Below are 21,728 nucleotides of genomic sequence, written 5' to 3'. Positions count from 1 at the left end.
GTTATGGGTCGTGTGACAAGGGAAAGGAAACTAGTACAGCTGTTTAATCTCACCTGTAATGAAAGCAGTGTGATCTCACGGAGAGGGAGGGACATGTGTCTGCTTGTGAACCTCGCCTCTTTTCCCGGTTTCTCTCTGAGCCTCTCTGTTTTGCCTTCCCACACCTCAGTGTATTTGCTCGTGATGTATCATAAGAAGAAGGCTTTACATGTGACTGCGCTTTTGTTTGACTTTCTTTTCTTTAAAAAATAGTTTTTTAGTGTTTCTCCACAATGCGCAAGGATCCTTAACGCGCTTCGCGTACAGGAGCAGCAGGACGTTCAGAACTCTGGTTGTATTCTGAAGGACATCCAGCTGTGATTGTTGTGGTTATTGGGATTAGTAGCTCCCACATCGTCCGGCTGTGCTGTTCGGGTATTAGTGAGAGAGCTGAGAGATGGGAGAGAGGTGCTCACACCGCGGACTCTGACAGGACACCATGGCCATCGGCGCTCTCTTGCCTCTTCTACTCAGTTGTTTTTTGCTTTGTGCTTCGGGACAAGTAAGTAAGCCCAAATCATTCAGTCTCTTAAGTATATGGTTTAGAGGCAATCTTGTTAAAATATGAAAATGGAGACAGGTATTTGGATATTTGTAGTTGTCAGTGATGAGTCACCGAAGTTGCGTTAATCAGTGTCGAGCTTTGGAGTCAAAAATATATGTGAGGCTATTAATAATCAACTAATGCCAATAGTTTCACTAATCCCTGAAAATATAACGTCATAATCTCAGGTTCAATCCTATGCTTTGTGTGTGTGTGTTCCTATGGGGTTCTTCTATGTTCTCTGTTTTTTTTCCTCACTTACTAAAACCATACCTGTAGGTTGATTGAATAAGATCAATAGCCAATAAGCATAAGTGTGAACATGTGTGTGCATGGTGCACTGTGATAGTCTGACATCTCATCCAGGGTAAATTCCTACTTCTCATCAATGATAGTCTCTAGACCCAGACAAGGATAAAGTGGCTATTGTGTCTCATAAATGTACCATTACTACTATTACAAATAATAATAATAATAATAATAATAATATAAAGAAGAAGAAGATGAAGAAGACCCATGGGGTTGGGGGTCTGATCCTTTGCCTGCACCTGTGCTCAGAGTTTGCCTGTTCTCCTCCTCATGCCTCAGGGGTTTCCTTCAGGTATGCCAGTTTCTGTAGGCTGATTGGCATCTTTATATTGCACATTGTGTGTGTTAGATTGTGCCCTGTGGGTTGGCGTCCCATCCAGGGTGTCCCCATCCCTCCCTGAGTCCCCTGGGATAGGGTCCAGGTTTCCTGCAACCCTGTGTAGGATAAATGGCAAAGAAAATTGATAGACAGATAATAATAATAATAATAATAATAATAATAATAATAATAATAATGATGATAAATGGTCTATTGTAGTAGTTTTTGGTGTTCACTAAATCAGTGGTTCTCAAAGTCAGATATTTATTATTAAGTTCTTATAGGTTTTTTTTAATTGACCACCTAAATAATGTCAACTTATGTGTTCAGTTGATGGAAAGCTCAATATCTAAATATCTAAATAGCTGGAATATTTTTGTACACATTGAAAAAATTAGGACATGAAATAAATGTTTCCTGAGGGAGATCATGGAATTTATTTTACAGTTGAATCCTTGGCCACAGAAATTTTGAGAATCCGAGTACTAAATATTTCTGCACAAATAATCCAGTCTGTCTCTAGGAAGGTTTTTTGTTTGTAACAAGGCTTTGTTATTATTGTAGAAGTTTCATTATAATCCAATATAAATATAAGCCAAATTAGACATCAGTGCAGTCTTTAGAGCTTTATATTCCAGAACGTTTCACACACAGAAACGTTTCATACCACATTAACAACACTTCTTCAAATGTAACCGGAATTTATTGAGCATTAGCTGCGAATTGAATTACATTTATTAAGCATTAGTCACAGAAAATTAGCATCATCTTGTAAGGACATTAGTTCGATAGGCATCATATTAAACCCATTTAAATCAAATTTGTCAGTTTGACTTGTAACTATCACAGCTGCATATATTATATACCATTGCTTCTTATTTCTGCTCATCTCTCTTTATTCTATTTTTAACTTAGCTCATTAAATTGACTTTTATTTACATGCACAGTTTAAGGAGGAGCAGGCCAGGTTTTTTTTATATCACTGCAAGCTATATACTCTATATAACTGTGTACATGACAAAATAAAATCTTGAACCGAACTATCTCTATGATCATCAAGCCATAAAAAGAAATAAAATTGCAGATGCCGTAGTTATCTGCAACAGATATGCCACGTTGAGGACTGGGTGTAAAACAGCATGCTCCCATCTGACAGAGACAAAACAAACCAAAAAGATGATTCATGTCTCACTTATGCAGTCTGCATGTGAACATCTACTCTTTTTTTTACTTCAATCTTAGCTGGGCTGTGATTGCTGCATGTATGATAAATGTTATATGATATTCTTGCATGTAGTTTTTAGTATTTGAAGAGAGACTAGGACAATTTTTAATAACTGTGGTTAAACTCATAAGCAGAAAATGATTTCCTAACATTACCTTTATCTTCGAAGGTTACGAAGAAAGATGACCACTTGGATACTGTGCAGAGTTCAGGTATGTTCCTGTTTCTCTACACATCCGGCACAAAAAATCCTAACACGGTGCTGCTTGCTACCAACAAAGTATTAAAATGAGATGGAATTTATTATATTTTAAAATGAAAATGAAGCCCCATTCAATTGGCACCATCTGAGGGCTGAGACCTACGTGCTATTATGATGTTTAAGTGCATTCTGAGCAATCCAGAAAAGTGATCTCTGCAATGTCACGATGGTGCTTTCTTTGTCAAAGTCATCCAAAAGCTAAAAATCACACCCGCCCACTTGGCACTGCTGTATAATAAGGCAACCGTGCAGGATACAGAGCTACGACCATGATGTTTCAGTGGACTGTTCCCTGTGGCTAAACTAATGATAAACTCAAGCCCAGTAAAGAGTGTTGTGTTAATAACAGAAACACAATATTCAAAAGCGCTTGTAATATGACCGACGCGTAAAGAGTACTCAGTGAATATGACTAATATTATTGATGGGTTATGAATACATTTGCATCACATGATCTTCTCCACAAGCCTAAACAAGATCCTCAGTTGCTACTGGATGCTGTTCTTCGTTTGCCAGTATTTCCATCCTGCACCCTGCCCAATCCTGCTCCAGCTGAAAGTGCAGGATTCCTCCAGCATGCTTCAAGTTCATTTCACTTTTATCAGATTGAATTCTGCTACTTAATACTTAACGGCATAGTTTATTTCCTGGACATCGAAGTGCCCAATGTAGTAAGGTCATGCTCTTGTATATGAAGATCTATTTTTGGAACGGCATGAAAATTACTATGGGAATTTCGACCAGATAACTTCAGACATTTTCTTTGTTGAAGTTGTGTGGGAGGTGAATTACAGCATGGAACTGGGCATTGTTATAATTGAACATGTGCAAGAAAAGCTTGCGGATTACTGAAATAATAAACTAGGATTGGGCCGGGCATGCAAAGTATTTTCCACATAAAAGCATGTTATTAGAAAGTACATGCACCAAGTCCTCATATTATACATTCCTACTGTTTTAATCATCATTTATATAGTGCAGTGGCAAGTAGATTAAATCAAGTAACATTAAATCAATCGACAAGTGAATATTGAACAACGCAAACATTTTCTATGCAGTTTCTATTTTCCAGTGAAGAGCAGAATGAATAGCAGCATGTTGTTGTAGAGGCTACTGGTGCCGCTTCACATCTCCTTCACCTCACAAGAATTTCTTGTCTTCCAAAAGGAGTCCCTAGGTGTGAATGAGTGTGTGTGCATGAACTGGTGTCCCATCCAAGGTGAATATTTCATCTTGTGCCCAGAGTGCATATGTAATCTCCCACTCATGGGGTGAATGCTTTTTGGCTGTGCCACTCAGTAGCTCAGAAAAGTTCTTTTTAAATAATAGTAGTCAGACTGGGAATTAACCCAAGTCTCACTCACTGGCCCCGGTTAAATTTAACCCCTTGGTCTCAATATAGTCTGATCATATTAATTTTTTCATCTTGATTGTGTAGTAAGAGTCCAAGCCACTGCTGAAATTAATAATAGTCACAGTGCAAATGAATACAAGTCTCTTTAATTAGGAAGTGGATTTAATTAAGGCCTTAAAGCACATTAAATAGATTCGAGTCTTTCTGTGCATGCATTATATTTTTGTTTCTCCTGTTCCAAGTGAGAACAGTATATGTACATCGTGATGTACTTTCTCCATCATGTATATGTCATGTAATGGAGGCAAAGACAGATGCAAGTGCATATCTTTTTATTAAGTAAAGTGCAGACCAGTAACTAAAACCAGTGAAACCAAGAAGCACAACTAGAATAGAGGACACTAGGCAAAAACATACAGACTATATGTGAGACTATTGTACTACAACAACACACAAACCACAACAAAAGCTTGACAAATAAAGACAAATAAAGAAACCAGAGCATGGGTGCTAATGAACAGGTGAATAAAACATGTAATAATTAGGACAGATGATATAGTGGGGCTGATGGGAAATTTAGTATTCAGAGCCCTTTAGACGTTACCATGACATCATTTCATTAATTGAGCTGGATGATTTATTTAAATGGATTTAACAATTTTCCAGAAGAAACAAACCCATGTACATTATCATGCTACTTCTTCTTCTTTACTTGTTAAAAATCACCGGAATATGATTACAGACACCTCCTACAGATTTTCTACTCACAGTTGGAATAGAACTTGATATTTACAACAATGTGGAATAATCAAACATGTGGAGCCGTAACTAAAAAAATTACATTGACACTGTTTCTCCAAGCTAAGTAGCAATCTTAAAAATGTCCTGCTTTAGGTTAAAAGCTCAGTTAGCCCATCTTAAAAAAAAAAAAAAAGGTTTGGCAGGCAAGGACAGGAACAGACTAAGTATTGGATGGGTGAAGATTTGAAAGCACACGCCCCGACCTGCAACTCCTGCTCTCTTTTTACCTGTGACGGCTTCATCTGTACAATTTAAAGGGAGCACTTTCAGTCAATAATTTTTCAACATAAGCATAATATGATATAATATAATACATTGCTGAGAATCCCTCAGAGAGGTTTAGCAGCTGTTTATTATCAGTCAGAAAGAGGTTAGTACGTTGATCCTGCTTTATTCTTATGTGTTTTGCTAAACCCGGCTGGGAGACACATGCTTTGATTGATTACCTTCTCCCTTTGACAATAAGGTATAAAAAAAGATTTCTGTTTACAGAATAACTGTCCTTCAGGAGGTTTAACCAAAGCTGCTTTAGTCCACTGGTTTTATAGCATATCAGTTGTATGATATTGATATTCAGTTCTGGCCCTGTACACATGGATCTGGTCCAAGAGGAAAGTTTTGCCACTGGCACTCATCCACACTTTACAACTACAACCACATTCACATCCAGAATTTTAAGAGCTGTGCTGCTGTCAAAGGTAGGACGTTTTACAGGAGGTCTCTCCTTAACCGTGCTGTAGGGCCTTGTTTCCACTCAGGTTGTGGAAAAGTAATAAACACAAGTGAGAAGCATGAGAACAGAGCCTGTTTCTACCAGCAATAAAAAAGCTGTGATTATTCCCAGGAATGTAACTGATAGGACCCAAATGTTGTATTAAGTGATGTTGGGCCACACCGTGGCTCACCCATGGGGATTGTCATCATTACTGTGTTACTGCTGACCTGTTTCACATTAAGTTTATGATAGGATCTGCCTGTATTTAAGATTTACCTAGCACCTACATTTACCTACAGGGTCACAGTTGTGTTATGTGAAAAAAAATCCCTCTGGCGCAGTGCTGCAGTCATTAATATGACTCACTATCGTAGTCCAGTGTCTCGTCCCTCAATGTCTAGACAGAATGGAAAAAAAGGAGAAACTGTCAGGAAACGAGGGAAAGCTAATAAGATCGTCTACATCTTAGAGCAAATGACCCACATCTGTCACATGCACAATATTGTCAAGACTCCGACTGAGCAGAGTTAAACAGAACTGTGTGACTGGATTATCTCTTGTAGTTATATGTTATGTTTCTCATTCGCATGTTTTCTTCAAATACCTCAGGCCCTCTGTCCTGCTTTGAGGGTTTCACAGCCCTGGGTTATTACAACGGCTCCATGTCGCAGACAGACTCAGGCTTCCCCTGTCTGAAATGGACTGAGTTCCCTGACTATATGCTGCAGTACCCAGGCAGAGGGCTTGGAGCTCACAGTTACTGCAGAAACCCTGACCGTGAGTCCCAGCCCTGGTGCTTCTTCAGACAGCACTCTGGAGCCATCGGCTGGGCTTACTGCAACTGCCACCAGGGTGAGGCTCGGGATCTGAATGCTGTGTTTGCTTTTATACAGTCAGTTAACAGTTCTTTTTAAGATTTTATAAACAATGTTGAATCCTAATTGCTCCAAATTACAGACTAGATTTTAACACTGTAAAAATAAAGTCTCTTGAATAACAATGCTCCTTCTAAAACTTGCATTCATCATGTTCTTTGTTAGTAAACCCAGAACTAATCCCGCATCTTGAATCAGTTTTCCATTTTGCCTGTGCATGAATGCTGGATTGCTGACCTTTCCTGTTGTTTAGTTTGCCCGCAGACTAACCAATACCCATTTACCCCAGTCTAACTTCACTCACTTGCATCAGTCTAACCTCTCATTGCCCCAATGTAAGTGTTTACCCATTTGCTCCAGTCTTACCTCATCCGTCCAGCCAACACCTACATCCTTAAACTCCCATTCATTGTTCACTGTCTAATTTCACTACTGACCCTCTTTTTTCAAGCCTATCCTTATCATTTGGCCAAATCCAACATCACATAATTGCTCTAGTGTGACTACTAACCTCACCTATTACCCTCAGACTATCCTCACCCATTGATCCCAGTCTAATCTAAACTCTCACTCCAAATCTCACTATAGTCTAATCAAATTTGTCTTCTTGATAATGTAGTGTCAGTCCAAATCACTACTAAAAGTCAGGCCAGTTATGAAGTTAAACAGCTGTGTTAAAGTGGGAAAGCCACAGTAGACATGAATTATTGTTTGTGCATTTCACTTTGAATCTTTCAGCCAGACATCCCAGCTTGTCTCGTCTTTCTCTGTTTGATATCTATCATACAGCCATGCTTTGAGTCATCTTCTATCTCTATCTGTGTACATTTTCAACTGTATGTTGCTTTGTGCGTTGTCTCTGTGACTCTGAGATCCTTTGTAATTACATTAGTGGTCTTTGTCGGGCTCGTCATCACCTTTTAGCCTATGGCAGTGTTGATGTTTAGTAAAGTGGCACTTCTGATATTCACGTCCTCCATGTTTGCATGTCTGCCTGCTTCTGTCTAACTCTACCTTTCAGAGTCATAACACTTTTTACAATCACAGATTTAGAGGATAAGTGTGTATGTGTGTGGCTGTCTGTGTATCTACTTGTCTTCATTTACTTGCCAAGCTTAAATCTCGCCTATTTTGTATGCTGCATGGCATCAATCCAAAAATGAAGGTAACCTTCTATATAATTATAATGCCATAATGACTAAGCTGATTTTATGTACGCACACCGTTTTCACGCTGTGTCTCCTTTCAGAATCAGAAAAGAAACAGTACATATAAGCACTGATGTGTTTACACTTAAATGATTCTCTCCAGGTGCAGCCAGGCTGATAGGAGGAAGGTCTAACAAGAGCGGACGTCTAGAAATTTACCTGAATGGCCAGTGGGGGACAGTGTGTGACACACACCTGACTGACCGAGATGCAAGTGTCATCTGTCGACAGCTTGGCCTCGGGTATGACCCTTCATACCTTCTCCGTCTTTATTATTATGAGTGCATGGTACAATTGTTAATAACCTGTCTGTTCATACACAGTGAAATTGGCACTGCACTCCAGCACTCCTACTTTGGTCCTGGCTCTGGACTTTTCCACTACGAACGACTTGGCTGCCGTGGCAATGAGAACTCTCTCTTAGAGTGCCGGGGCAGGAAGTTTGTCTCTGGTGATTGTAATCATGGAAATGAAGCTGGAGTAGTGTGTGCTGCACCTGCAGGTGAGACAGGTTTCTTCATATTGATATTCCTGAAACCACATGCAGATTAAATAACACTGATATATCGGTACAGATTTAGTTTAACGTCTAATTATCTCTCTTTTTAGATCAATATGTAAGTGAGTGAATCTTAGGAGTAGAGTATCACAGCAAACCCATTCACATTCTCTTTTCACTTCCATTGCTTTATCAGAGTGCTCCAGAACGATCCTTCTTACTTAGTATGTGCGTGTAGACACATCTGGTTGAGATTAGAAGTGTGCAATGAACAAAAGACAAAAGAGTCATGTGTGTGTGAGGTTTTTATTTTCTTGCAGGTAAGAGCAAATTGTCACTTATGGAGTTCAAATAAAGGCCACAATTGTCCTTAGTAACTAAACAGATCATTTAATTTGTCAATTTTTTTCCTTTTTTGGAAATAGAGCAAGTCACAGATTGGTGCAAACGAAAATAATCACCCTGTGAATGGGATTATCATCTTGCTTGATATGGGAGAAACTGTTTCGGTTTTATTTCTCAGTATTTTGAACCAGTGTTCCTGGTGGTAGGTTCCATAATTAATTTAAAAAGAAAAAAAGCCAAGGTGGGTTTCGACCATGACTACTTTGGGTTGAAAAGCAAAAACAAATACAGAAAAAAATATTTGTGACACAGAAGAGATAGAGATGCCCACCCATAGTGAGTATATTTTTGTAGCGCTAGATTAGATTATATTTATAACAATGTTTCCTATACTGGTCCTAGATGCCAGATAAATAATATTTTTGCTCTCTTCCTGATTCCAATGTACTGTACAGGTGTGTTTATTGCTAGTTTTGCATTCTGTTTTAGGAAATGGTGCTCCCTTGAGACTGGTGGGAGGCCAGGAAGACTTTGAGGGACGAGTGGAAGTGTATCATAATGGCCAATGGGGTACAATCTGTGATGATCAGTGGGACGACATTGATGCCGAGGTGGTCTGTCGACAGCTGGACCTTGGGTAAAGAGCAGTGATTTAACATGTTACAATACTGAAGGTTTTTAGGACTTTAGAACTGTTTATTTAGCTGTTTATAGTTCAGATGCACACATACACCAATCAGGCAGAACATTATGACCTAATATTGTGTTGGCCCCCCTTTTGCTGCCAAAACAGCCCTGACCCGTCGAGGCATGGACTCCACTAGATCCCCGAAGGTGTGCTGTGGTATGTGGCATCAAGATGTTAGCAGCAGATCCTTTAAGTCCTGTAACTTACAGGATTTAAAGGATATGTACAGGACTTAAAGGATACTTCTGATAGATACTGACCACTGCAGACTAGGAACACCCCACAAGAGCTGCAGTTTTGGAGATGCTCTGATCCAGGCATCTAGCCATCACAATTTGGCCCTTCGTCAAACTCGCTCAAATCCTTACGCTTGCCCATTTTTCCTGCATCTAACACATTAACATTTAGGACAAAATGGTATATCCCACGCACTAACAGGTGCCATAATGCAGAGATAATCAGTGTTATTCACTTCACCTCTCAGTGCTCATAATGTTATGCCTGATCAGTGTATACTTTATATAGATAGACAGATAATTAAAAGCTTTAATGTGATATAGCAATCAACAGAGAACCTGAACATAGAAATATTTTAGAGGGTAGGAAAAAATAAAAATTCAATAGCTGGTCATGTAAGTCATCTACACACCACTTAACTAATAATTTGTTAAATCACCTTTTGCTTGTCAAGCACCACTCGGTTTTTTGAGGAAAGAGTCTAACAACTTTGCCCATCTTGATTTGCCAATTTTATTCCACTCTTGGCTATAGCATGATTTGTCACATGGTTTAGGTGGGTAAGTACATGCCAGATATTCCTGCAGCTCCTTTAACATTACAGTCTTAGAGCATCCTCAATGATGATTTTTCTTCTTGCCCTTTTGTCTGTTTTAGAGAGGCATCCTGTTCAGGGCAGTGGTAGCTCAGTGGTTAAGTTGTTAAACTATTGTTAGTTCTATGATTGTTAGTTCTTTTGGATAAATGTCAGTGGTCCCGGATAAGTGTGTCTGCCCAATGTTGTTCTTTGTAATGTCATTGTGGTGCTCCATTTTCTCCACTTGTTAATAATGACCTTCACCGTGATACAGCAAATGTTTCGGAAATTATTTAGTAACCGTCTGGATCAATACCTATTAACATTGGGATCGTATACGTCATGTGCTTGAAGGATCTTTGTGGGTCATGGCTTCAGCAGGCTGATGAAACCAAGATGTCAATAAAATCATATAGAACCAGCCGTTTATTATTTGTTAAAAATCCGAATTACTTCATTAATGGCAGTTATTTCATAATTACCTTTGAGCTTGAATACTTCATTCTGAACACAGTCACATGCCCATTATAAAAGGATGTGCACACAATGCAGTCTGGTTGTGTTTTGATTGTTCTTTTCTGTTTGTTTTTCACTTGGATTTGCTTGGTTGCTTTATCACATTAAAGCTGGAAAAAACATCTGACATGATTTATCTTGGTTTCCTTTTTCTACATTTCGTGTAGACTTTTTTATATCCTCTTTATGATATATTTTATGTCATTTAATGACCTAGGAGCTCTGACATGATGGTATTTACTCCATGAAACGCTCGCACACGCCCAGTGTGAGTGAACTTTATTAATATAAATGAAGCAGAGCTAGTCATGAATGATGGATTGATTGTAGGAGGGAGCTTATGATAAATGAAGGTTGGAGAGAGTGAATCACCGATGCTGTCAGTTTTTCCTTTCTTACTAAAAATCTAGACTGTTTAAGAAATAGGAACAGACATATACACATAAACACATACACACACCTCACTGTTATCTCTCTCTCTCTCTCTCTCTCTTTCTCTCTCTCCTGCCTCCTGATGAACATAAATGATTTTAAGAATGAATATGTTTTTTGTATTCAGTGGTGTGCCAAAGGCGTGGTCGTGGTCTCATTTTGGCCCGGGGGCTGGGCCCATCCTGCTGGACGGGGTAGAGTGCACAGGAAATGAGCTCTCTCTAGAGGAGTGTCCTCACACACCCTGGGGCCATCACAACTGTGACCACACGGAGGACGCTGGAGTGTCCTGTAACCCATACACAGGTGAGCACAACGACAACAAAATTGCAAGGAACAGCTACATGTATCTATTACACAGTTATTCTGTTAAACTTTACCATGCTGGTTGACATGAAAATTATAAAGTTAATAATAAAACGTTTCACATAAAATCTCAATTAAATAGTCAGATAACTACAAGAAAATTAACATTAAACTCTATCAATATTAACTTCTATATTTAAAAAGTCCTACACCTGCTCAAACCAGTTTGCCATCCATTTTGTTTCAATGGGGGAGTCAGACATCTATATTCATCTTGGTATCTTGGCCATAAACTTAATGGAATTTCAACCTCTGTCAAGTATTTTTCAATTTCATGCTGAATACATCTGTAAAAACAACTGTGCTGGAAACCACTGCACTACATCATTTTAACACATGGATAACAGATTGACAGGGAACCGAGTCTATGCTTCAAGATTCAAGCACATTCATTGATTTATATGATATGTCTGAGTGAAGATGCAGCTGTAAAAGCTGAGGTGTTAAACTGTGTTATAGACGGTGCAGTGCGTCTGGTGGGAGCGGATATTCCATGGGAAGGACGCTTGGAGGTTTATCACGCTGGAGGTTGGGGCACAGTGTGTGATGACAACTGGACTGAACAACATGCCCAGGTGGTGTGTCGGCAGCTTGGCTTCAGGTGGGTATAAAATCTTCATACAGAAGGGACCCGAAAGCAATGGTCACCAAAATTTGTTTGGTTATCTGGATTACTTTATTTTTAAACTAGCAAGAAACAAGTTACTTGTAGCCCTTGTAGTTTGTCTGTTGTGAGTGTTTACTGCCCCCTACTGTTACTGTTTACTGCTTATAGGTCTACAGTACAATGTCCAGCAGATTAGCAAGGTTGTCTAGTTATACCAGAAGCACCATGATCTCTGCTACATCCAAGCCTTTTCTTCATGTCTCTGACAGAACATGATGCTAAATGGGAACTAACTGTAGATAAGAACTGCAGATATGTTGTTAATGGGGAACTGAATTCTGTACACCAGAACAGGATTATTCCAAATAATCATTTGAGCCATTCTTATGGATTTGTCACTTTACCACTTCTGGTCTAATTTGCATAGGTTTCACTTCAAACGTTGCTTGAAATCTTTTTGCTTTGTCAGTTTTGATGAAATTGTGGTTCTGTTTCATGAACATACATAGAAAATGAACGTTTTAAATCTGAGTTGATTCACATCGGGAATGGCCATGATCAGTACACCTCCAGTGGGAGGAGCCATATAGAACTGAATTGATAAACACCTTTTGCAGTTTATCCGACTACGGTAATTTACAGACAGTGCATGAGATCTCATTCAGGCTTACCAGACTGTAACATTTTCAACCCTATGATACTTTCTAACATTAGACTTCGAACTTTTTATTGAGCTGCAGTAATGAGCTTTTTATCCAACAGAGGGCGTGCTGAAATAGCTGCAGATGGTGACTACGGGGATGGCACAGGACTAATTCTCTTGGATGAGGTGAAGTGCGAGGGGAGAGAGAGCTCCCTGCTGGAGTGCAGCCATGCAGAGTGGGGACGACACGACTGCTCCCACAGTGAAGATGTGGCCATACGCTGTGAGAGAGGAGGAAATAATGATGACATTACTGCAGTTCCTCCAGTCACAGGTAACTTTCAGGAATACATCAGGAGTTGTTTAAGGATTCCTTCATGGTCTACTTGGAAACATTACTGGTTACTTCAGTGGGACAATCAACAAACCCTTTAAGTATTCAAATAGGGTATAGGTCTATTTAACAAACTATAACCATAATGGTTTTTATTCTAGTCATCTGTTAAGCCCAAATAAAACTTGAAACATATGTACCTTTCTGTCAAATTGTGAAAACACTCAATTCACAGTATAATCAGGATGCCCTAAAAGGTAAAACAGTGTCAGGGTGCTTTAAACAGTAAAACACAAGGGCCACTGGGCTTCACCCCTTACACTCCAAACTTTAAGCTGATTCAGCACCTGCTATGAATATGTAACGATTACAGTAAAAACTAATAGATCTAATAAGTGTTGAATTTTCTTGTGCAGTCGTTTTAAATTCCAGTACTGAAAGCTTCATACTGTTTCATCTCCAAGGAAGAACCTTGACCAGAAAACCTAGTTAAAATAATACACCTGCTCTTTTTCAACAAGGGAAACCGTCAGGGTGTAACACAAAATCACAGGTCTTTAGCTGTACAGTGAACCGTAACAAAGACAAATGAATGTGCTCAATAATGTGACACCTAGCAGCACAAGCAACAATAAAACACACTTTATGGTGGATAACAAACACTTAATACAGTAGTACATGGGTGTTAATAATCACATTATAGAGCAGCCACCAGGGCTGATAGGTAACTCTAGGTTAGATTCAGAACGGTCTAGAAACTCAAAGAAAAGGATTAAATTTAAAGGAAATTTAAATAACATTAACAAAACATGTCTTGTAAGATATGTACATTCTGTTCTCAAGCTAAGACCCAATACACAAAGAGTTCTAAAGCTTTTTGGGTTTTTTAAACATTTAATACAAGCTCCCTAATGCCTATCATCATATGTTTTCCTTTCTGATAAAGTCAGAATAAAATTAAAATTCCTGAAAGGGCAAGAGCTCTCCTCTGCCATGATTCAGTTTACCCGTGGCTTTGTTCACATGCATTAGAGCAAGTATAATATCACCATGGGACTCCCAAATCATGGACTGAAGAATGACTGCTCTAGTCTCTACATGCTGTATTTGTAGGTCCCCTGGTGCGGCTGGTGGACGGGGAGAGTCGTAAAGAAGGTCGTGTGGAAGTCTTCATTAACAACGAGTGGGGCAGTGTGTGTGATGATGGCTGGAATGACATCAGTGCTGCAGTAGTGTGTAGGCAGCTGGGCTTTGTGTGAGTCGCTCACCTATTCACAATACAAGAGAAAATTTTGTTTCACTTCGTGCCATTCAGAAATAGTAGTCTGTTTTACTTTATCATGGTTTAAGTGTATTCTTCCTCTATTGTAATTGTGTATTGTTCTTTCTTCTAACAGTGGAGTATCTAAAGCCCGCTCCATGGCTTATTTTGGTGAGGGCCAGGGTCCAATCCACCTGGATAATGTGAGGTGTGTGGGTACAGAGTCGTCTCTGGGAGAGTGTTTAGCCGACGGGTCGGACAAACATAATTGCAGGCACAGTGAGGACGCTGGGGTGATCTGTGATTATGTGTCACAGCCAGTAGCTGACAGCACAACAGCAACCCAGTCATGCGGCCTGAGGCCCAACACACAGCGCCGCAGGAGGAGGATCATTGGAGGAGACAAGTCACTTAGGTAACTCAGTTTAAGGTTTCAGCTAGCATAATTTTACAGTGAGGAAAGGAAGTCAAATTCTGACTATAAAAAATGACAAGTTAAATGCCTTGAATATAGTCAAAATGATCTAGTATTTCCTTTTTTTAAGATGACACACCAAATTTACATTTTGCAGGCACCCTTATCCAGAGTGGCCTACACTGTTATCTCACTTCATACAACTGAGCAATTTAGGGTTAAGGGCCTTGCTCAGGGGCCCAGCAGTAGCAGTTTAGTGGACCTGGGATTTGAACTCACAACCTTCTGATCAGTAGTTCTATTGGAAGATTATTTTCCTAATTTTAAGTATTAATTTCCAGAAAGAAGCAAAATTATCTGCCAGTATAATAAAAATCTAATGTTTAAAAATAATAAAACATGCATAGAAATAGGCTGATTAATCTTTTATTTAGTTTCTTGTAATTTTAAAATAGGAAATAGTAGATCCATTTGCCTAGAATCAAGATATTACTACTTGCAAAGATATCTTCTGTTGCAGCATATAAATTTCTTGTCTTAGAAGATGGATCTTCTATGTTCCTGCAGTTATATTATTCAATAACAGTGAATCATATATCTTGTAGAAAGGGTTACTATATCTTTAGGCAATATGTCCTACTATTTGTCTTTGCATTTTGCTTGATCAACATCCATATTTAGGAGTAATGTGCTTCCTGTCCCATTCCTCAAAACCAAGGTCTCCCAGGCGCCATTCAGTCAAAGCTCATAGGTTGAAACTTGTCTATTTTAGTTATTTAGTTCATTAACAATCTGAATGCTTTTTCTCCAGAGGGGATTGGCCATGGCAGGTATCTCTGTGGCTAAGGTCTCAGTCCAAACGCAACCATCCACTGTGTGGAGCCACTCTCATCAACTCCTGCTGGATCGTTACTGCTGCTCATTGCTTTAAAAGGTAAAAGGGAGACATCCAGTGGTTTTGCATAATACACAACCTGGTTTTATTCTGCTTATAAGAACACATGCAATAGGGCCTCTTTCACAAAATATCTTGAGGTACATCTTGAACAATTTATAAATGGTCAATCTAGGCAAAGGTCTTTAAAAAGTCTTTTTTTTAACACTAAGCAACTTTGACTAATTCTGTTCAGTCTCTTTTCAACAGTACAATTTTCATTCTCACAGAAATCTATGTTTAGATCTGGATACTAGTTCTGCTTTTATTTTTATGCCTCAGTCATTTCATTTTTAGTTTGTGTATCCGTCTGAGATTATCATCAGCATGATATCTGAACAAGTGGTTAAACAGGCTCATCACAGAAAGGTCAGATGTTTGACATTTTTTTTAAGAGGTGGGGGGCTGTTTCAGAGTGTGAGTCCAACAACTAAGAAAGCCCTCAGTAATTAAATGAAAGTAAGGGTGAAATCTTAGGGGTATTTCTGGCATACAGATAAGACTTTGGGATAGACTTTGTCTAGGCATCCCTATCTATATGCTATTTTGATGTGGCAGCATGAGCATAGTGCTGTGGTACAACACTGCTGCCACACAGCTCCAGGATTCCAGGTGAGTGTCTGGAGATTTTGTGAGTTCTTTGCTTTCCACCTTCCAAATACATGGCAGTTGGTTGATTGGTATGTAGATTAAGTGCCCCTATGTGTGATAAGTGCTTACTAAAATTAAGTAAGTGAACATGAGTGTGATTTTAATGCAATCAAATTAGCCAATCACGGCTGAAATTCACTAATGAATCGTGCTGTGGTGTAGAAACAGGGTCAACACCACACTTCCTTAGTTTGCTAGTGTCACTTATAATTTGTTGTGCACATGGAATCGGAATTTTAAAACAACACCACATCCTGTCACTTCCTCAGGTTTGGCTCTGATCCCTCACGATATGTTTTGAGGTTGGGAGACTATCACACAGAGGAAAGGGACGACTTTGAGCGCACTCTCTCTCCTGAGCGCATTGTCATACACAAGAAGTACCTCAGCCAGGGCTGGGAGTACGACATTGCGTTGGTGAGGCTGAAGGGCACAGATGGGAACTGCGTATCTTTCAACCCACACACAAACGCCGCTTGCCTTCCTGCTCATGGCGACAGGAAGACGAAGAGACCTGCTGCGTGTGTCATCACAGGCTGGGGAGTTACAGGTATGTGAGTTCCTGGCTTGATTATACTAAAGAGAATCAAATCCAAAAAGATAATTGTAAACATATTGGGAGTAAGCTGTGTTCTCTCTCTGTTTTTCTCGAAGACTCTGAGTACTCACGTACCTTGCTGCAGGCCTGGCTTCCCTTGCTGCCATCCTGGAAGTGCAAAAAACGTTATGGCAGCCGCTTCACTGGTCGCATGCTGTGTGCTGGCAGTCTGTCAAACCATCGTCGTGTGGACAGTTGCCAGGGGGACAGTGGTGGTCCACTGGTGTGCCAGGGTGAAGGCGGGCGCTGGACGCTAACTGGGGTAATTTCCTGGGGACATGGCTGTGGGAACCCCAGCTATCCTGGAGTATACACTCGAGTCAGCAGGTTCCTAAAGTGGATTGAAAAGGTCACCCTGGGTACTGCTTAACTCTTAGGATAAAATATTACTAGGGCTCAATTGTTCTAATATGGCATGCTTAAGGTATGAGATGCCTGTCAGAGGACTGAGACTATGGTTCATTGTCAGGACCACAAACCTGGCTTCCTCATTCAGTAGCTCACCTCATGCTATGTTTATTCCTATTTATTTTCACTTGAAAAGCCATGTGGACAGTGTGATTGACATTTTTGATAGAGGTACATGTGCTGAATATTCCTCGAGTTTGAGCTGTACTATATGGCCAAGAAAGTGTAGAAAGTAGGCATCATGCCCATATGTGAGTCTTCCACAAACTGTTGCACAAAGTGGAAAACATATAATTATCTAGAATGCCTTGGAAACTAAAAGGCCTAGCCCACTCTGGACTGAGCGTGACAATGCCCCTGTTCACAATGCAAGCTCCTGGTTTATGGCCAAGGTAGTCTATCCAGAGCCCTGACCTCAACCCCACTGAACACCACTGGGAAAAACTAGATCTATGATTGCGCACCAGGCCTCCTCACCTGACATTTTCTCTGTCATGTGACTGAATAGGCACAAATCACCAGAGCCAGGTTCTGCAATCTAGTAGAAGGCTGGAGGCTAAATGTGAAATGGGATGTTCAAAGACAGATTAGGGTGTAATGATCTAAATCTTTGCCTATATAGTGTAGCTGTGTTGGACTGGATGTGGTGTGTATTTAGAACTAGGGTATTGCACTAAACTGCATGCCATTTTCGCAGGTAATTTTTTTCAAAATATTTTTATTTGTCAGTATTGTCGGTCAAACAGCTCAACGGATATATCTTTATCTACCACATCTTCAGCATATGACTGTTACCACAGACAAGAATTTCTACACGTCCTCCTGTACTGTGAAAAGTGTAGTCATTCTTGTCTATAGTAATTGCACATATGCTGCAGATGTAGTAGACATTACTGAATATTGAAAATGCTGGAATATACTGGAATATGCTTGTGATATTTGCATTAAATGCTTCAATGAATTGACTTTCCAGGGGAGTTTACCCACTGAGAGCTTGATATCATTTTTTTGTGCTTATTCATGTTGAAGCTATTGATGCTACAGAGTTTTGACTCTGTGACATATAATTGTATCTCTGATTGTGGAATCCAGGTGAATGAAGTCTATAAACAAAAAAAGAAGTTTAAGTGCAATTTTAAACAGTGCATTGCTAAATGTTGTAGAAGCTACATCGTATCAGATCAGCTTGTGAATGTTTACGTGACATGTTAAATGTAGTGTAACATGGTGCACCTCAGAAGACCAAAGTCATGAGTAAACAATGAGTCTTCCATTTAAGGAAAAGCCTCTAGAAAACTGCAATGATGAAGATTTTAGTATTCTGGCTCCAGAACCAGTTCAAATAATGACAAAGAACTGAAACGAATAATATTTTGCTATGAACAAAACTGCAACCGGTTTCATAATCCTCATTAGCTGTTCCAGAACTGAAACACTATTTAAAATAACTTTTATTTCTCTGTGCTCTGAAACTGTTGGCTCATTATTTATGACTTAACTCTCAATGTTTTATGTGGTTTCATTATATGGATTGACATGTGCTATACAGAACAGATTACAATGTTACATGACATTATTCACGCATAGGGAAACTAGATCAATTTAACTCACTGTAAATGGTTCTCACGTTATGTTAAAATAAGCATTAGATAAATAACACAGTCTGTTTCATTGCATTCATGCCACTTATCATGTCTATACATTTTTAAAAAGAAGATTTAGGGCTCCACATACTTTGTGGGACACTTCATTTGGACTTATTTTGTTAATATCTCTGGTAAATTATTTAAAAATATTTCATAGCTATTTGGAGCACAGTAAATAGTACAATTCCATGTGTGTGTGTGGACATGTGTTTACTACAAACACAGCTGCCAGACTTAATGGCTTTCCTATTCCTACTCTTTTATTATATTATATTAGACCTATATACAACCTTTATAAAAGGAACAAAATTAACTGGTTATTTAATTTCTTCTCAATGATGGTAAGAGCTTTGTGTTGGAGTTGGAACACAAGAAAGGAAAATGTTAAAATAAGATTTATTTTATTTTCCAGCCCTACATAATATTGCACCATAATTGTGCTACAATCTGTACTGTATTATCAGTCTTTGTTACGAATGCAAAACTGTTTACGCTGCCAAATGATCATTTTGAACTGTATTTTTTATTATATAACCCACTGTCATGAATCATGTTACACAAACATCAGACATATAAGTCATGTTATCTGCAGAACTGCAACTTGGTCTGTGTAGTATGTTGGACAATGTAGTGTGATTATTGTATTTTAATAATAATGATAATCAATGTTGATGGAGTAAGTGTCATTTTAGTAAAGTTAAGCCAATAAAAATCAAATCCACTAATCATTTGTGGACAACCTGTACTATATTTTATCACTTTACAGAGAGAAACTATTGGACAAGTTTTAGGGAATTGTTATATGAGATATAAAACATGTACGCATGTTTTGGTTTGATTTAATTACTTTGATTGTTGCATTATATGGAGCATTGCTCTAGGATAGAACATTTTGTGTAGGTTGGTTTGTGTGGTTCATACGATTAGGTTGATACAGGGTCCTCACATGCTGCCTAGTAGTCCTACTACACCTCCCTGAGGTTTTTACATTATATTCTCTGCATATTGTAGAGGTTTCAAAAACCTCCTAAAACATACTGGTAGGTTGATTTGCAGTTCTACATTGCCCTTAGGTAGGAATTAGTATGCATGTGTGTGTGTGAATCCCTAAAGAGCAAAAATAATGCATGGTGAACTGCCAAAGACTGGAGTTCCCTTGAGGGTATATCCCTGCTTGATGACAGCACTGCCAATGACTATAAGAAAAATACACCAAATAATATGAAGAAACAAGGGTGGGGCTATATAGAGTCTATAGAGACTATAGAGTTATGCATTTACACTACTGTCAAAAGACTATAACACTCATACATGCTTTTTGAACATCCATCAGTTGCAGTCATAATAACCTCCACTCTTCTGGGAAGGCTTTCCACCAGATTTTGGAGCATGGCTGTGGGGATTTGTTCTCATTCAGCCACAAGAGCATTAGTGAGGTCAGTTAATAATGAGAAGAGGAGGCCTGGGGGGCAGTCAGCATTCCAGTTCATCCCAAAGGTGATGATTGGGGTTGAGGTCAGGGCTCTGTGCAGGCTACTCGAGTTCTTCCACTCCAACATTAGCAAACGATGTCTTAGTGGACCTTACTTTGTGTACAGGGCATTGTCATGCTAGAACAGGTTTGGGCCCCTCAGGTCCAGTAAAAGGAATATGTAATGCTACTGAATACAATGACAACCTTTAAGGTTGTGTGCTTCAAACTTTGTGGCAACAATTTTGGGTGTACCATATATGGATGTAATGATTAGGTGTCTACAAACTCTTGACCCTATAGTGCAGGGGTCCCCAAACTTTTTTTTTGTAAGGGCCACATGATTTTTCCTTTCTTTAACGGGGGCTGGGTCGGTCTGTATCAGAAAATTACACGGGCTGAAGTGACTACTAGTATTATTCTGGAGATTTTATTATGATTTTAAATGGATTTATTATGCCTCCTGATGCTAGAATAGTTTATTATTTTGTTATGCATCGTCCAGACAAATGGTCATTACTTTTTAAGAGATATATAGCCTATTAAAAGAGCATTATTACTATCATAATGACATTTTTCACATTCAGTGCTGTTAAAATCACCTGTTCGTTGGTGATGGTATGTTATGTTGAGTGTACCATTCCGTTGGTTGGTGAATTTAACAAATAATTAGGCAACGATAATAGCTAAGGGAAATTTTCTTCTTTCTTCCTTTTTTTCCCCAAAGGTTGACCAAAGTGCTGTACATAAAAAATGAAACAGTAAAACAAGTAATCAAAATATAAACGATATACAAGAAACAATGCAAATAAAAATGAACCCATCATAAATTTTTCAAGTAAACAAGATTTAAGCAAAATTTTAAACAAATTTCCAAAAATAAAATAAACAATTTTAGTTTGAAAGTCAACTTTTATTGTCAAATACAGATAGGATAAACATATATTTAGAAATTAAATTTACAAAATATCTCTTTGGTATTGTTCAGAGGGCCGGTCTAAATGTGGGGGCTGGGCCACATAGTTTGGGGACCCCTGCTATATTGTATCAGTAACATGTAGTGCCAGATGATTACACATACAGTGAAACACCTCCACATGTGATCTCCATTCAGGTTGACAGTTTTCAGCCTGCTTCACCTAACAAATCTGACACACACACAGAAATACAGTTGCTGGTGGAATGATCACAAACAAGGTGGAGTATTTACTCTGTCTATAGACTACAGACTATAGACTATACCAAAAAGTACAAATTTCACAAAAGGACAAGTTTCAGGTATGCTGTTCACCATGCACTGCTCAACCCTAAAAAAAAGTTTTATTGTTGAATTATCGATAGATGATAGATGTATATATACTCCTTTAAAGTATGACCGTGACTACACCTTTAACCGTGTTGTTGTAAACGGAGATCAGCTGATGGACGAAACACACGCCCCGTGGTGAA

The 21,728-nt window shown here is 39.0% G+C and overlaps 1 protein-coding gene across 1 annotated transcript; it reads left to right on the top strand.

The window, feature by feature from the left end:
* si:ch211-51a6.2 (neurotrypsin) lies at window positions 1–19,533 on the top strand. The gene is made up of 14 exons (XM_058386723.1): window positions 1–541; window positions 2,606–2,648; window positions 6,178–6,420; window positions 7,755–7,893; window positions 7,975–8,153; window positions 8,985–9,132; window positions 11,073–11,251; window positions 11,771–11,912; window positions 12,681–12,895; window positions 14,009–14,150; window positions 14,293–14,571; window positions 15,383–15,505; window positions 16,426–16,706; window positions 16,811–19,533. Exons 1-14 carry the CDS (start codon window positions 479–481, stop codon window positions 17,122–17,124), a joined length of 2,490 nt encoding a protein of 829 aa, XP_058242706.1. The 5' UTR covers window positions 1–478; the 3' UTR covers window positions 17,125–19,533.
* Window positions 19,534–21,728: the final 2,195 nt, after the last annotated feature.

This window comes from Hemibagrus wyckioides, linkage group LG03 (genome assembly GCF_019097595.1).
Source record: "Hemibagrus wyckioides isolate EC202008001 linkage group LG03, SWU_Hwy_1.0, whole genome shotgun sequence".
Taxonomy (NCBI): Eukaryota; Metazoa; Chordata; class Actinopteri; order Siluriformes; family Bagridae; genus Hemibagrus; species Hemibagrus wyckioides.
Note: the sequence above shows the minus strand (reverse complement) of the source record. Positions and strands in the feature narration are given on the sequence as shown.